General features: G+C 41.4%; 1 protein-coding gene across 5 annotated transcripts in view; it reads left to right on the top strand.

The window, feature by feature from the left end:
* The window catches only part of ATRNL1 (attractin like 1), a 944,263-nt gene that overhangs the window by 153,007 nt on the left and 774,059 nt on the right, over positions 1-17,197 (top strand). For all 5 annotated transcript variants that reach the window (XM_067537030.1, XM_067537032.1, XM_067537033.1 and 2 more), the window contains exon 7: positions 655-742. In XM_067537030.1, coding sequence (XP_067393131.1) covers positions 655-742 — 88 coding nt within the window. The remainder of the gene's footprint in view (positions 1-654; positions 743-17,197) is intronic.

Genomic DNA, 17,197 nt, shown 5'->3' with positions numbered 1-17,197 from the left:
GGCTTAAAGCTGCTTTTGCCCCAAGTGTCTTCCTCCTTTCCCACGGTTTCTTGGCTGGACCATAGAATCTGACCTGATATATACAAAGTAATTGCTTCACTCCATTACTAAAATCTCTCTCAGGTGGAATACCTTAGTTATTTCGCAGTGCACATGAGCACTGCACATCAGTTTTAGATGGCGTCAAGTCCTGGCATGGATGGTAAAATTTGGAAAGGAACTGTGCCTTCAGGTAACTTTACTTTTGGATAGAAGCACAGAATGAAGTCCCATTCCACCTTCTTTTTTGAAGGACATGGTATATGTTTTAAACAATGTATTAACTATTGTAGCAGTACAATACTATGGCACACTGAAACATATTTGTATACCTCAATAAATTGGATATGAATAATGAAATAGAGTTGGCCAAATGGATCCTTATAATCATAATTTTACTATGTAACATAAGCTATATGCCTATAAAATGACATTTTTCTGGCTTTCACAATTTCATACTAGAATATTGAAGCCCAAAACAAGATAAAATCCCTATTTTCTGAATGTTTTATGTCCCGTAAGTAAAATTCAAGAGAATTACATGTGTCCAAAAATGTGTAAACCCTACATTTTATTCTAGATAATAAAAAGTTTATTTTTCTGTTTATCTTTTAGCTATAATTTAGACAGCAACATATGGAATGTAGTACCTGTATCAAAAGGGCCTCTCCAGAGATATGGACACAGTCTTGCTTTATATCAGGTTGGGATACTTTTAATATTTAATTCATTCTTTTATATGCAAGGTTAATGATCATATATTGTGCAAATGGGAGTCTGAAATTGAAAGTGTGGGTGGCTGTAAATTTAAAATGTGAGGATAATCTCATTTCTAGTTTTTTTATACACTGGTGCTATAGGCTTTTGTTCAGCCCATACTTAGAAAGACTGTTGTATCATTTCTTCATGTAGTTGGTAATTCAGTTTTCAAGTTGACCCTGAGCTCTGAAAACTGAGTCCGTGAGTGAAACAGTACAGAATAGGAGCTTGTGGTTTTGTGTAATTTGAACTGTTGAGGTGAGAATTACACTTTTGTGCATTTACTTATTTCAGTTTCATTGTCGTCTTCCTAGCACATGCAAGGCCATAGTTGTATTAAAAATGAAAATTGCAATATGGTAATATCATTTACTGTAAGATTTATAGGTAAACTGAACTTCTGGCAGTCTTGCTGCTATTGCAGAATCTCAGGAAAAACTGAATTAAGTGCTAGAGCTGAAAGTTGTTGTGCTACTTTCTTGAAGGTGAATTCAAAGGCTTTTTAAAATTAAAAAGCCTGTTTCCATTAACAGAATATAGATGCAGAGTTATAATTAAGTCCAGTTTTTAAAAGCAGTTCCTCTTGGGCTGTAATTTGAGACATCCCCAACACTTAAAGCACCATAAGGTATTCAGGGAATACATTGTAATTCTTTAGGTAGCCTTAAATGTTAGCAATCTCATTGACTCTTGCAGGAGAAATACATAATCTTGAATTTAGGTCCTAGTAAATAAAAGGTTTCCAGTTCAGTTGACATAAAACAATTTCAGTAAATGTATTTTTTTTAAAAGTCAAAACTTCCTGTTGTTCCCTATTATTACTGCTCTTGGCCAATGTGAACTTTTTAGATAGTGACCATTCTAGTAGTATGTGATTTAATAAATGCTTAAACAAATAATTTAAATCTTTTAAATTTCACTCTACAAATACTTTGCTTGGGATTTGCAGAATAATCTGCATTTGTTTTAAAGATTCTTTTACCAGCAATAAACAGAAGATGTTAAAAAGCAGTAATTATTGTAATAAAAGGAGCTTTTTGATAACGTAGGGATCTATTTTAACCTCAGTGTGGACATACAGCTCTTGATAATACTAATGGGAGTTGTAGGCACACATGTAGATGAGAAGATATTCAGTAAAACCAAAGTTATTGGTAATTAGAATCTGTAAATAGTGAACATAGAGGGCCAGCAGTATAAAACAGATTATTGAATAAGATTGTTGTTCCATCAGTTGTGAAAATAGTATGGGCCAAATGAATATTTACATGTGAGTAAGGTGAAAGAATTTCTGGTGAACTATATTAAAAGTTTACAGACTTTTAAAAATGTTTCTAAATCATTCTAGGACAAAGTTTGATGATTTACTTTTTGAGATCGTCAAGAAATTGAACAATAGGAAAATAATTTATTGCAAGAAGCAGAAGAGTACCTAGAGGTGGCAGCTTTGAGCTGTGGACTAGTCACTGTATAACACTTAAGAATAAAAATATTTACAAAAGAGAAGAGATTAGATTGTTTTAAACTTAAACTTCCAAGATTTAAAGTCTAACTCCAGACCAAATTGAAAGCATAAGAGTCAGTGTAGCCTGATTGTGGTGCAAAGTAAACTGAAGCTATATAATTGAGTCTGTTGCGAATGAAATAACTTACTGTACTTGTTTCCCTTAGAAAGCTACTTTAAATAAAGTTGAAGTAGTGAACTTTTTTATTCTGGAGGTAAAAAGATAAGACTCCCACTGATATATAGTTATATAAAGTACCTTAGACATTTTTATGCCTTTGTAGATCAGAAAAGAGAGCATAGAAGCATTCTTGCTTTTAGCCTTATCTAATTTGTTACATGGCATTATCTTAAACACCTCTTGTCATGACCAACCTACTGGGAAGTTGTTTGCCTCTCTCTGCATGGCATTGACGCACCATCATCTAGGAGACTTCATATAGTTCCCAGCGCCTTAATACTAGAAGGAAATTAGCAAATTTGGAAGGAATTCATAGAACAAAAACAAATTATTAAGGGATTTGAGGGAATGGTTTTTGACACTAGAAAAATAAATGTCCATAGCTTTGCTAAATGATGAATAAGGGGGTTGTTAGAGGACAGAGTTAGACAGTACAATCTTTTCTTGAATACCCTTAGGGATAAAGTAAAATGCAGTTTCACAGAAAATGAATATGTGGTTGGTGGTGTGAGTTCAATTTCTAGTGATCTAATAGTCACGTTGCAAAATATGCCATCATAATTGGCAGTACTCCTGGCAGTCTCAAGACAACCAAAGAATGAATGGGCATTGAGATTGAATTTTGAAGGAATGATCTATCCAGAACAAGGATGAAGGACATTGGTAGGGTAATGTAAGAATGATTAGTGGTATTGTCCATGTTTTTCGTTGTGTAGTGTGACAAGGTCAGACTAGATGGCAACTGGAGAGTACTGAAAGGCTAATATATTAGTCCCAGGCTCAGCAAGTCCCTTTTTCCCTGGTAGCTGAGCAGGGATTACTCCAGGTTAATTAACACACCTAGAGCCAATCAAGGTCCTGCGTAGGACTTGTTAAAAGCCTCTCCTCCAGAGAAAGGGTGTGGCTGGAGTTGAGAGTGAGGCGAGCTACCAGAGTCTGTGAGCGGGGAAGATGCTGTCAAGAACCAGGAGGGTTTAGGCGAAGAAACAGAATGCTGGCAGAAGAGAACCCTGTAGGTACAAAGACTAGGGGAGGGAAAACCCTGCCTGAAGCGGGCAAAGGACCTTTCCCAGGCCTGGAGTCCTAAGGGGAGAGACCCTGCCAGAAGGGAAAGATTGAACTGGACATTTGGTTTGGGCACTACCACGCCCAGTGGGGCTGTGAATGGTCAAGAGCCTTCCCTGGCAAGAAGGCCAGGAAGGACCCCTGTCCGAGCAGGTTATGGACATTAAGTCAAGGGGCTTGGGGAAGTAACCCAGGGAAGCTAGCAGCTTTCCTGAAGCCACAGCATGAGGCTACAACTTGTAGGGTCCCTGGGTTGGTGCCCGGAGTCGAGGGTGGGACCAGGTCCCCCTGCCCTGGTCAAGTTTTATCAAAGAAAGCTAATTCTCTTGACTCTTTTGTTCTAACTGGTTGGTATTGATGTTGAGACTATAAATCCCTTCAACTATGGTTTCACTGATTTGTTCAAGGGCTGTTCCTAGAATTAAAAAGGAGTAAATAGTTTCTGTATTTGCTTTAATGCTAGTTAGGCAAAATTATTTTACCAGATGGTTTATTGTGGTCATTGTATGTATGTATGCATGCATTTGTGTAGGCTATTATAATTTACTCCAGAATGCTTATGTAATGCCTGAAAAATCTTTTCTGACTGTTCTGTTAGCTTCTAATAGCAAGATGTAACCACAGGTCACATTGTTTAATACTGCACAACATTCAGCTACTTCCTATACATCCACAACTTGGTTTCTCATTTTGATCTATACAGTATCTCAGAAGTGATTGAGAGCTAGATAAAATGAACCATCACTCATACTATACAGAAGTTAGAAAAGTCTCTTATTGGCACACAACCGATTTATTCAAAGTTTTTCTTAAATTCACTATCCCTTAATCATTGATGGAGTTTGTTTCTTCCTATTAAAGGTTGAGATTTTTCAAAATTCAATTCAGTGTTATATTCTTATTAGTTTGTTGGCATAATAGTGTTTTTGTGATTGTCTCCAGGAGGACTAAAAGCAGATAATATATAGTTAGTACTTTTTATATAGTCTTTGTTGTTTGTTCCTTTCAATATATTTGATCTATATCTATATAAAAATTCAAATACTAATTGTCCAAAAAATCGGGCTGATACCTGGCTAAAAAGTCTTCTTGGACCCTCTCCAACTCAAAGTCTCTGACCTCACACTTTTCCTTTCATTCATTTCACTAGCTAAGGGTCAACAGATTTCAGCTTACTCAGATGAATAGGGGAGCAAATTTCAAAGATACCCTTGCTTAAAGTGTCCTCCCTCCACTTCCTTGTGTTTGTATCTCAGCTGCCACAGTATCATATGAGAAGAGATGTAGGCTGTGGAGATATTCAGGACCCAACTCATTCAAGTTTGTATAAGCTAAACCAACAGTTTACATTGCAACCAGGAACAACTTGGAAGCCAGAGAGGATAATAAAGAAGTGATGTGGAGAGCACCTGGTGATATATATAATTTGGTAAGCAGGCAGCCATACTATTCAATAGCTGTAGTTTGAATGGCCTTCAAATGCAGCCTCATATAAACTGCATTATTGTAATCCAGTGAAGAGGTGAAAAAAGATGGATAACAGTTATGAATCTGGAAGACAAATCTTGCCCAAGAGTCGATTATGATAAAAGGCATCCTTGGCTACTGCAGCTCTCTAGATATCCAGAAGCAACTGAGGATTCAGTAAGATCCCCAAGTTCAGTGTCTGAGTTACAAAAGATGGGTCATCCACAGTTGGTATTTAGTCCATTATGGTTGCTAGTCAGCTGGCACAAGCTGTAATCTGCACCAGGTCCGGGGCAAAGAATCAGAGGTATAACATTTGTGTGAGAGTCTGCCATACCAGGTGCAGCTTAGAATCTGCCCTGATATTTCCAGAACTGTTTTGAATATATTCTCAGTTGTACCTTGGGGAATAGATGCTCTGGCTGGTCTTCTGGCCCCTAGATGAGTGCCTAGTGTCTGTTTATTTCTGTCTGGATAGAGGTAAGAGAGGGGGGGGACACTCTGGTTGCCTCTGCCTGCTACTCCCTGGCTGGGAGAAGAGGACTTTGGCCCTGGCTGCAGACCCGTGGTTACTGTTTATAGTCCTCTGTGGCCAGGCGGAGATGGTTAGAGCATTGACCAGTATCATAGCCATTGTACTGAGTGTATGGTCACAGATGGGTTAGAGAACTCTACTCTCTAGGCTTCATCTCTATATCAGAGTCCTCTTGGCTGAGAGCCTAATGATAGAAATTTGGCAGAGAGTGGCCTTTCTTATCCATAAATATACAGCCTACGAAGTCTCTTCCTCTCTCCATATCAGGAAATTGAAGCATCTAGAAAAGAGAACAATCTCCTCCTGGTCAGAAAACAAGACTTAGAATTTTGCTTTCAGGACCAGACATGTTTTCTCCAGAACTGTAGGAAAGCATTGTCTTCAGTATTTTATTGATTTTGGAAGCATTTCAGTATGACAACTTTATTTGCAATTAAAAGGAGGTCAAATAAAAAAATCTTTTATTATTCATTGAGGTTCTCAAAAGCTTTTTAAAATACTGCAATACAGGCATAATACTTAAGTATTAGGGAATGAAATGTACTCACTTTTAGGTAATAACTGATATTCTATAATGTGAAACAAGCCCTGTGAATTACATCGACTAAAATATTATAGTAAACTCTGTTACATCTTGGTAACTTGCTGAGTGAAGGGAGTAATAAGGAGAATAAAGTTTCTTATTTCCTCTTTCACTTGCCATCCCAGCACACTAATCTCTGTGCCATTTTATTGTGATGGTAGAGGTAATAACAAGAGCCAATGACAGACAGTACAAATTTACTTCAAAACTGACACTTTTCAAAATGCTTTTTTCCTCTAGTCATCTGTCATTCATCAATATAAAGTCTGCTGAGCACAGTACAAGGTTAGGAGAGTTATATCATTGATCATTTTGTCTTTGTGTAGTTATTATAGTATCTTTCTAATGTCGCCATGCAATGATTCAGAAAATATTTGACAAATGAAAGGTCACATTGCTTTTTCCTGATACTTACTTACTGCTTATGGAGGGTAGGTCATAAGGAAGTAAAATTATTTCTTACAAGAATTGTAGCAAAAACATATTTTTAAAATATTAAGTCAATTATTCATCCAAGAGTTAGAAAAGAAAAGAAAAAAAAATAAAACAAATTTGAAGTGCTTTCATATGTGAATTGGAAGAATATTAAAATCATCACTGTGTGTGTCTAATGAAAATAATTAATTTAAATTTTCTGTTAATAACTGAAATCTCTAAAGTCCCCAAAATAGGTTTAATATGTATCTTAGGTACACATGAGCTAGTGCTCCAGAATAGTGTTACACATTTTTTGTAATGGAGTAATTTGTCAGCCAGTAAAAGCTAATTGATGTGATATTTCAGGAAACATTAATTTGTGTTGAGATTTGTGGTAGTGTATTCCATAATATCATGCAGAGTTGGTTTTAAATGCAGATCTGAAACCAGATATCTTTCATTGTGGTTTTCTTGGCTGCTAACCATTTTTTAATCATTTTCATACTTGTTAAAGCATATGGGAAAATTGGTGTAATACAATGGTGGAAAATTCTAAAGTATCTGTTACTTCTCTTCTAAGAGTTATGTGACAGATTGTCAGTTCCTATGCTGTTGAATCAAAAATACAAGTACTGTCCACCTGAATGTCAACTTTACATTTAACATCAATTACATTCAATAACCATTAATAAATGTTGGTTTGTGCTTTGTCAAAATAGTATTATAATATTGTAACTCTTGGTTCCATGAAACTGATTTTGATTTATTGTCCCTTTCCTATCTTTTGGGGAAATTAAATAGGTTTAAAATAGTAAATACCTCAAATACTTAATATTGTATCTAAACAAAAATGTTGATGACATGGGCTACCTGGTTTTTAAGAGTTGTTATTTCTTGAGATTTAGTTTATTCGTTATTCGACTGTTTTTCTTAACTATAGTCATGGTATTTCATAATAATAAAAAAGTCAATTTCATTTGCATTTTGTCCATAAGATGACAGTTTAATTTGTAGGACTATATTGAAGTGTGTTAAGAAATTCTATATTGAAATATGCTTTTTATTTCATGAATTTCTTAAGATTTTTGTTTTCTGTGTAACATACTTGATTTTTGAAGGAAAGTCAGTTCCTCTTTATTGTCGGTAATTAGACATAATGACAAATGTAACATTTAATAACTAGAAGCTTTGTAAAGATTAGGGGTGGGATTTTCAGAAATGCTCGGCTTTGGCCTAACTCTGCATCACTGAAGTTAATATTCTTTTTCTCACTCTCTCTTTCTCTAAAGTGGGGAGACTTTGTTTGGGCCAACAGAAAAAAGGAAACCTATGGACCCTTTTAAGGATTTTGTTGGCTTGGGGAGCATAGAAGGGATCACCTTGGTGGATTGGCTAGATATAAAGATGCATTGAAGTCTGTTGGCTCCCATGCACCTAAAGATGGCCTTATAAGCCCTTTGCCCTGTCTGGGGCACCCACTCCCCAATACACTCATGCACACTCTGGAAATTAGAGGACTGCATTTGTGACTCTTTCTGTAGGCATCATATTAGTTGCCCTTTTTGGGATCTAGGAAGGAATTTTTCCCTCATTGCCAGATCGTGTGGGCAATCTGGGTTTTTTTCCCTTTCTCTTATTAGCCCAGGGACCAAGAGCATAAATTGTCATTTTGCATTCATGTTGTTGCAACTTGGCAAGTATCTAGTGTAGGCACGCACTTAATCGAGGTTCTGCTTCCCTGATAAACTAGAATTGCAATAAGGATTAGGGGAGGTTATCCCATAAAGAAGATGGAGGGTGAAGCTGGGGCTCCTAATATCTACTACGGTGAGGGGCCACAACTTGTTTTTCCCATCCCCTCAACCTTTGTACAAAGGGAGGGCAGTGGGGTGCCAGAATTTGTGCCCTACCAGGTTAAAAGTTTGGAGGGTGAGGGAGGGTGCTCAGGGCAGCCTTTCCCCCAGGTGGTATGGATTATGGAAGAAATGTTGTCCTGCACTGGATGAGTTACTGCCAGAGTTTCCCAGATGTGTTAAATTAATGAAGTTATGGCTTTGTTAAACCATAATCCCTGGTGTCTTGCCTTTTTTTCCTGTCATATCTGGGATAATGGGATATTCTACCATTGACTTCAGTATGAGCAGTGTTAGGCCAATATTGAGAATTTTTGAAAATCCCACTCTAAAGGATACATATTCCTTATGCAGGCATAAGTCTGCATCGCCATCTGTATATGGTTCCCATACTGCTGTCCAATTCACTCAAAACGTGGTAGCCTGTGAAAAATTTATGCTGGCAAGGGAAAGATGCCTGCAGAAAGATAAAAGGGAATTTGGATTTCTATCAGAGAAGGTTACTATTACCCACATGTTCCAGTCAGTGCCAATTTACATGGGTTCATGATTTTGAAAGCTGTGTTATATTTTGAAAGCTAATCCAATTCTACTGGAATTACCAATAGCACATTCTTTTATTATTATGTCTATAAAATGAGGATGTATGTTAATTAGAGGCTTTTAATTGGAAATTTTGTCTTCAGTAAATACCCTTAATGCACATGTGTAGTCACTTGGGAAGGTTACTTTTACTAATTTGCTAGTATGTCAGGTATCATATCTACTAATAAATCCACTGGGCCTTTTCTTTAGAACATGACTACTCCACAATACTTGGTTTAACTAGGCACAATATTACTATATATGTTCCATTTCTTTTGTTAGGGAAGCCTGCTTTCATTCCAGCACTGAAGTACTGTCTGCAAAATGGTTTTTTTGTTCTTTATGCCATTTGTTGAAATTATGTAGCAAAAAAATTGCCTTAACATCACAATAGGATACATGGGAGTATAATATAAAGTCTGACAGAGTCTGAAACACAAATTGTGCTCTCACCATAAGAAGACAACCAATGTAAAAGTTGTATAATATGACTTGTGGACAACAGGATGTGTCATATATTTTATATGTGAAAAGGTCAAAAAAGAGTTAGTAATCACTACTACTTCTAGAGAAATATTGTAAATGTGAGGCTTGGATACTGTAGGCAAGAACAGAAAAGATCTGACACCTGATAATTAGATGACAGATGCATGTAAAATGAGATGACAGGTTGCAGTCGTCATGCCTGAAGGACTGTAAATGTCTATTTGCAATCAGCAGACAGGTATCATGGAAGAGCTTGTTTACCTTTGGAGCTTATAGGCTGCAGTTATATTGTCAGAATCTTGTATTCCATGGATGCCAACATGAATGTATTCTTAAGAGAATAATCAATTCCCAAGAGAATAATCAATTCCATCCTAACATTATCACTTAAACCATTTTTCCATATAGTCATAAGAAAAGATTCTGCATCTTATTTCTTGCTAGTCAAGGGACCTCTGTTACAGTGAGAAGGTTCAGTAGTTTGTTTTGTAAGAATTTCCACTTTGCTTCAAAGCTAAATTATAAATACTAAATTCTGTAAATATATCATCACAATTGTTTTTTATCAGTCCCAGAGTTTTAAGTATGGTATAACTTAATTTCTACAGGGAGATTTCCTCTAAGAATTCTCAGTCATCACAGTAGGAAATGTATGGAGGTACTGAAGAATTTTTAACACAGACTTTAACTATGCAGTAGCTGTTCTTTAATTTGGTTCCTACTTCTGTACCTGTCTTACTGTCATTTCATTATAGATAGCCAGACAGGAGAAATTCAGGCTTCAGAGAGAGCCAAGTACTGTCATTCTGCTAACATGTCGATATCTGGCAACAATGCATGCTAATATTGAACTTCTCTGTTTACTGAGGATTGATTCTTCCTTTACATACTCACTGTATAAAATAGATGCTGGTTTGAATAGAGTATAACTGAGTTTTAATAGAGTATAACTGAGTTGCTGAGTTGATGGCAAAGCAATCCACTTTGGATTTCTTTTTCATGATCTCTAGTCATGCTTAGTTTTTCAAATCTTAAGTTTTTTTTATATTATTTGAATAATTTAGTTCTATGCAGTGTTGTTGTAGCTATGTTCGTCTTAGGATATTAGGGAGACAAGGTGGGTGAGGTAATATAATTTATTGAACCAACTTTCATTGGTGAGAGAGACAAGCTTTTGAGCTTACACAAAGCTCTTCTTCAGGTCTGGGAAATGTACTCCGAGGGTATGTTCTACGGTGCAGTTAGACACCCATGGCTGCCCCTTGCCAGGTGACTTGGACGGCTCAGGCTAAAGGGCTGCTAAATTTCACTGTAGATGTTCAGGTTTGGTCTGCAGCCGAGCTCTGGGACCCTCCCACCTTGCAGGGTCCTAGAGCCTAGGTTCCAGCCCAAGCCTAACATCTACAGCACAATTAAACAACACCTTTCCTTGAGCATTGTGAGCCCTAATCAGCTGGCATGGGCTGGCTGCCGGTTTTTAACTGTAGTGTAGATATACTTATAGTGTCATAGCTAAATACGAAACGGAACAGATTGTTTAGCGTAAGTAATTAACACAAATTTTAAGAGTCCATTCAAGGTGAAGTGGCCAAATTAATACCTCTCCAGTCAAAGGGGGGGAAAGGAACAGTTTTTTCTCCTTAACTACCTATAATTCTTTAAATATTAAAGAGACAAGGTGGGTGAGGTAGTATCTTTTACTGGGCCAACTTCTGTTGGTGAGAGACAAGCTTTTGAGCTATACAGGACTCTTCCTCCAGGTCAAAAGGTATTACCTCACCCACCTTGTGTCTCTAATATTCTGGAACTGACACAGCTACAACACTGCATACAACAGTTTTAGCTATTAAGACATTCACTGCACAATACAGCTAATTTTGCTTCTCCACCTGTTAGCATAGACAGTTTTCACATTGATGGACTTTGTGTCCATCTTACTCAAGCCACTGATAAAATCGTTCAGTTACAAGTACAGTGCTCTTAAAGTTTACAGCATTTTACAGAAAATGCAATATAATAAAATATTCAATAGCAACAGATTAAATTTTCAGTATGAGATTCTTATTCAAAATTGTTTGAAGCAAATAACTACTTTGAAGATGGCTTTTATAATAGACTTTTTCCTTAGAAAAGTTTTATCAAATTTGCAGAAAGCTTTGTTTCTTCCACATCTGACAAGAAAAACAGGCCTGAAAATATGGAACAGAACAAGATGATACCTCTTGAGAGGATGCTGCTGTATGTCTTCTTTTGAAGCACAGCCATTAACTTTCCACATGAACTAATTTTTCAATGTGTTGAACGGGTTTTATCTTGCCTGTCAGATATAACATCATACCACCTGTTAATCTCTTCTTACAGTCAAAGATGTATGGCACCTGGAAATGTGAGAACAAGATGGATTAATTAATCTTTTCTGTTTTTATGTGAGCACAAGGTAATTCAGTGGGGAATTGTCAATACTGTCCTTTTACCAGTTATCTGAATTCCTTTGCCCTGGTCTACATTTACCTGGAAATTCGGCGGCAGTCGACAGGAGTTACGCAAGATACGCAGAGTAGCTTGCGTAACTAGCGTCAACTGCTGTGCTTCCCTTCTGTGCGTTGTCGTCACTGAACTGCACCCGTCAACACAGCGCAACGCCACTTGAGGGGGTGGATTTACTGCGTCAACTTCCCGATCGATTGAGCGGGTCTACACTGACCCCTCAGTCGATCCAGAAAGCTCGATCTGACAGCGGCGACTTTGCCGCCGTCAGTATAGACGTACCCTTTGTCTCAACAGCTATATTTCTTTCAGTAACTATCCAACTAAATTTTTACATTATACTCATCACTATAGTTTCTGACCAGGAAAATAATCTAAATACTTTTTTTCTGAGCTGCAGGTGATTAGCTTATTAGCTTTTTCCTGAATTTGAAATACTGTATAAAAACATGAGAAAACTGGTTTAAGGAAACAAAAACTTCTGTAAGTACTCCAATATTCCAAGTTTTCCTTTATTGGGTGACTGTTTGCAGCAGTTCACTTTTTATTTGTTTGTAACTTTTAATAAAACCTTTAAAGTATCTCCATTTTTAAATCCGTTTCTCATTGAATCTTTAACTGTAATCAGAAAAAATAGTATTCATGCACAGTCTCATTCATATTTCAGGTCACTAAAGAATAGGGACAACAATGTAAGAGTACAGTTCAGTCTCTCCTGTTGCATTACATTGCGTGCATAACTTCCATGCATTCTCAAGCAGTGGGATTCTTTCAGGAAACTTTTAAAATACTTGATTTCTTGACACACTGCTCTTTATATAGATAATGTGGCATAGCATTAAATGTAGGGCAGTCTTATTTTCTAAATCAATTTAACTTTGTAAAAGTTTTACTCTTTACAGTTTTTCTACTTACGTTTCTAATAAATTAAGATGACATCATTTGGCAAATTTGGCCTCCATTCTGGCATCACAAAACCCCGAAGCTGATCTAAACTGTACTTTCAGCACTGACCTGGTGACCCTTTCACAACAAGGTTGGGAGTGGGGGAAGGAAGATATCTTAAAGCCACTTTCATGCCTCCATTCCTGAATTGTGCCAAGGCCAAAGGTCCAGACTTGGGGATAATTTTAATAGTTATGTGGGCAAGGAAATATTTTCCAGGCACTCACTCTACAGTTAACTGATATTATTCCCTTTAGAGCTTTGATATATGTGCACAAAGAATGATTACTCTTACAAATTGGCCAGTTTTACTTTAAATTTATAGAAAAGGTTCATTATCTCTTGTATTTTTATATACTGCTTCCTTATTACTTTAGGAAATGCTCTTCATACTGTAAATAACATGTAAGTTTGATTTAGTTAAGTGTTATATTAAAGTGGCAGATTTTTATAGGTGACCATTAATTATGTGTATGATACATATATAAAGTCATATTTATAATATAAATCACATTCAGAGTTGGACAATCTGACTGATTCTCTCTTCGAGTGATTGCTCATATGCATTCCAACATAGGTGAGTGCGCACCCCGTGCACGAGTCTCCAGAAGCTTTTTTGCTCTAGCAACCCCGCAGGGTCAGCTCCGGCGCCCCCTGGTGTGCCACGCTCATACCGCGGTATATATGGCGCCACCGACCCCGCGTGTCCTCAGTTCCTTCTTTCTGTCCGTGACGGTAGCTGGAACGCTTGCCCCTTGCTAGCACAAGCAAGTAGCAACCCTTGTTCTTTGTTCAATTGTTATAGTTAGATTAGTGTTAAGTAGTTGTAGTGTTGAGTAAATAGTGTTAAGTAGTTATAGTGTTAAATAGGGCATTAGCCCTTAGGGGCTTGGACTGGACCATGCCGGGCTCTACCGGGTTTAAAGCCTGTGCGACTTGTGCAAAGGCCTTCGCTGTCAATGATCCACATGACAGATGCCTTTGATGCCTCGGGGAACTGCATCGCAAGGAAAAATGCAAAATTTGCCAAGCCTTCAAACCCCAGACACAAAAGGAGCACGATGCCTGCCTGAAGGCTATGCTAATGGAGTCAGCACTTTGACCCGACTCCGAGCCCTCCAGGTCTCCGGCGGCACCGAGCGTGTCGTCGGTGCAGAGTGCTCCACCGGCACCGATGAAACCAGCACCGAAGAAAAAGAAACGGCCTGAGGCCGTATCTATGGACTCCCCCCGGCGACCGGGACAGCTGGAGGTGATTCAGGAGATGCCCCAGCCCCATGCCATTGACATTACACCGGCACCGGCATCTCCACGCAGGGAGCCTCCCCCGACCCCGGGGGATGGGGTAGTGCCCCTGCAGGGACTGTCGACACCGGAGGCATTTTCGGCTTCTCGCGCCCTCGTGGGCATGCCCACGCCTCCGTCCCCCCCTCAGCCGAGGGTTCTGGGAATAGCATCTCAGGGTAAACCTGCGCTGGGTTACCCCGATGGGTGGCAGAGACGGGATCCGAGGTCTCCCCCCAGATGGTCAAGGAGGGACAGCGACAGCTCCCCTCCTAGCTCCGATCAAAGTTCGTTGAGCCCCTCGACACCGCACCAGCGTGGGCGGTCGCGAGGTTCCGGACAGAGGCATCACAGCTCTGCCTCTGAGGGTGCCCGGTCCCTGGAATCCCGGCACTGCTCGCCTGCCCACACCTCAGCACCGGCGACCACGGGAGAGACGGGACATTCTCCAGGGTGCATCCACACCCGGCACCGATCTCCCTCCCAGCGCAGGTCCTGCTCCCTCAGGCGCTCCAGTTCGCCTAGAGACACCCGGCACCGGTCCCGCTTCCCGAGACACAGCCGGCATCGGTCACCATCACCGCTCCCAGTACGGACACCCTCGGTACCAAGGCGTGAACGACGCTCCTGATCCCCAGCACGGAGTCCGGTGCGGATCCCGGTGGCCAAAAGGACCAAATCCTCTGGGCACTGGTCTAGATCCCCAGTTTACAGCCCGCCCAAGACTCAGCAACCTGAAAGGGAAAGGCATTGCGAGACCCCTAGTCCAGTGCGGCCCGCGGCACCGTGCAGCTCGGCACCATCGGAGGCCCCCAACTATGGTCACACGATAACCAGGGGTCGTAGTCGAGACCGCAGAGGCTCCAGATCCCCGACGCGTAGCCCAGGGCGGGCTCTGGCACCGGAGTACACGGCACCGACTGCTCCGGCACCGCACCGTAAGGAGCGTACTTCAGAACGACACCGCTCCAGGTCTCCAGTACACAGGCGCCATACTAAAACAGAGGCACCCAGGAGACAGTCCTCCACCTCCTCTAGCCGCTCCCCCCCACGCCGGCGCCACCAGCATCACCAGGACCGCTCCTGGTCACCCCGAAGCACATCTCGGGAGCGGGGAGACAGAGACCACAGAGCTGGGAGGCACCGCTCCCACAGCACTGCCACCCAAGGAGCTGCCTCATACCGAGTACCGGGACCGGTACCACAAGGACCCGCTTCATATCCGGCACCGGGATCGGTGTCGATGTGGCCACAGGGACCTTGGCAATGGCCCTACTGGCAATGGGCCCCTCAGACTACCCTCAGGGCACGGGGTCAGCACCGTCCATGGGAACTCACCCGCCTCCCTCCCCCCCCAAAGTCAATTGGATAAAGGGAGCTCTTTGGAGGAAGAGTCAGATCCCATGGAGGGCCCATCCACAGGTCCTATTCCTCAGTCGTCCTCTTCATCCCCAGCTGACACAACTGCGAGAGATCAGAGACCTCTCTGCCAGATTTTAAGACCCACCAAGAGCTCCTCAAACGACTGGCAGACGATTTAAAGTTAGATATCAAGGAGCTATCAGAGGAGGAGGACTCCCTCTTTGGGACTGTAGGACCAGTGGGTCCATATAGAATTGCACTCCCGGTCCATGATCGGGTACTTAAACTAGTTAAGCCCCTCTGGGAAACCCCAGCCTCAATGGCACCCACTTCTAAGACAGCAGAGAGGAAATACTATGTCCCACGGCAGGGCTTTGAATATCTTTTTAACCACCCCGCCCCGGGGACCTTGGTCGTGGATGCGGTAAACCAATGGGACAGACAGGGTGCCCAGGCAAATACTCCCAAAAATAAAGAGAGTAAAAAGCTAGACCTTTTTGGGAGGAAGGTCTACTCTACAGCAGCGCTGCAGCTCCTCATGGCCAATTACCAAGCGCTGTTAGGACGCTACAATCTTAATTTATGGTCCTCCCTCCAGAGGTTTGTCCAAGGCCTTCCCCAGGATATGCTGACGGACTTCAAAACGCTAGTCCAGGAAGGCTTCTTGGTTGCAAATGCCACCCTACAATCGACCAGCGATGCTACGGATGCTGCAGGGAGGGCTATGGCTTCTGGCGTCGTCATGCACCGGACGGCTTGGTTGCAATCCTCCGGCCTTTCTCCAGAAGTGCAGCAGGCCATACAAGATCTACCCTTCACTGGAGCCAGCCTCTTCTCAGAGAGGACTGACGAAAAGCTGCAAGCTTTAAAAGACTCCAGGGCCTATACGTGCCACAAGCCGCAAGGCGTCAAGGCAAACCACGCCCCCCCAGGGCATCAGCAACAACAACAGCAGCCTTCACCCAGACCACCTCCCAGACCCACCCCAGCAAGGAGGGGTAGAGACCGCTTCCGACAGTCGAACCGTCGGGACCGCCAAGGCCCTGCCGGGGGCTCCCAGCAAGGGCCGCAGAAAGACGCCAAGCGGCAATTTTGATGGGGCGCACGAGGGTGGCCCCCCCATCTCCTTGGATCTTACTTGGCTGTTCATGAACAGACTGCGTCCATTCCTCCCTGAGTGGCAGAGCATAACCTCAGTCCGCTGGGTACTGAGTATAATATAGAGAGGTTATGCCCTGCAACTCTCTGCCTTCCCACCGGACTTTCCCCCTACCCCATCCCTCTTCAGGGACCCCTCTCTCGAGCAGCTCCTCATTCAGGAGGTAAACGCCCTCCTCCTACTAGGGGCAGTGGAAGAGGTTTCTTCTCAGGAAAGAGGCAGGGGGTTTTATTCCCGATACTTCCTTATCCCCATGGCGAAGGAAGGCCTCAGGCCCATTCTGGACCTTGGGCGTCTAAACAAGTTTATCAGGCGCCTCAAGTTCCGCATGGTCTCCCTAGCCTCCGTCATTCCCACTCTAGATCCAGGAGATTGGTTTGCCGCCCTTGACCTCAGGGACGCCTATTTTCATATTTCTATCCTCCTGGGACACAGAAGGTTTCTGCGCTTTCAAGTAGCTGGTGGCCACTACCAGTTTTCGGCCCT

This window comes from Emydura macquarii, unplaced genomic scaffold (assembly GCF_026122565.2).
Source record: "Emydura macquarii macquarii isolate MOO-44397 ecotype Brisbane River unplaced genomic scaffold, CSIRO-AGI_Emac_v2 contig_3692, whole genome shotgun sequence".
Lineage (NCBI taxonomy): Eukaryota > Metazoa > Chordata > Testudines > Chelidae > Emydura > Emydura macquarii.
This window is presented reverse-complemented; position numbering and strand designations above follow the sequence as displayed.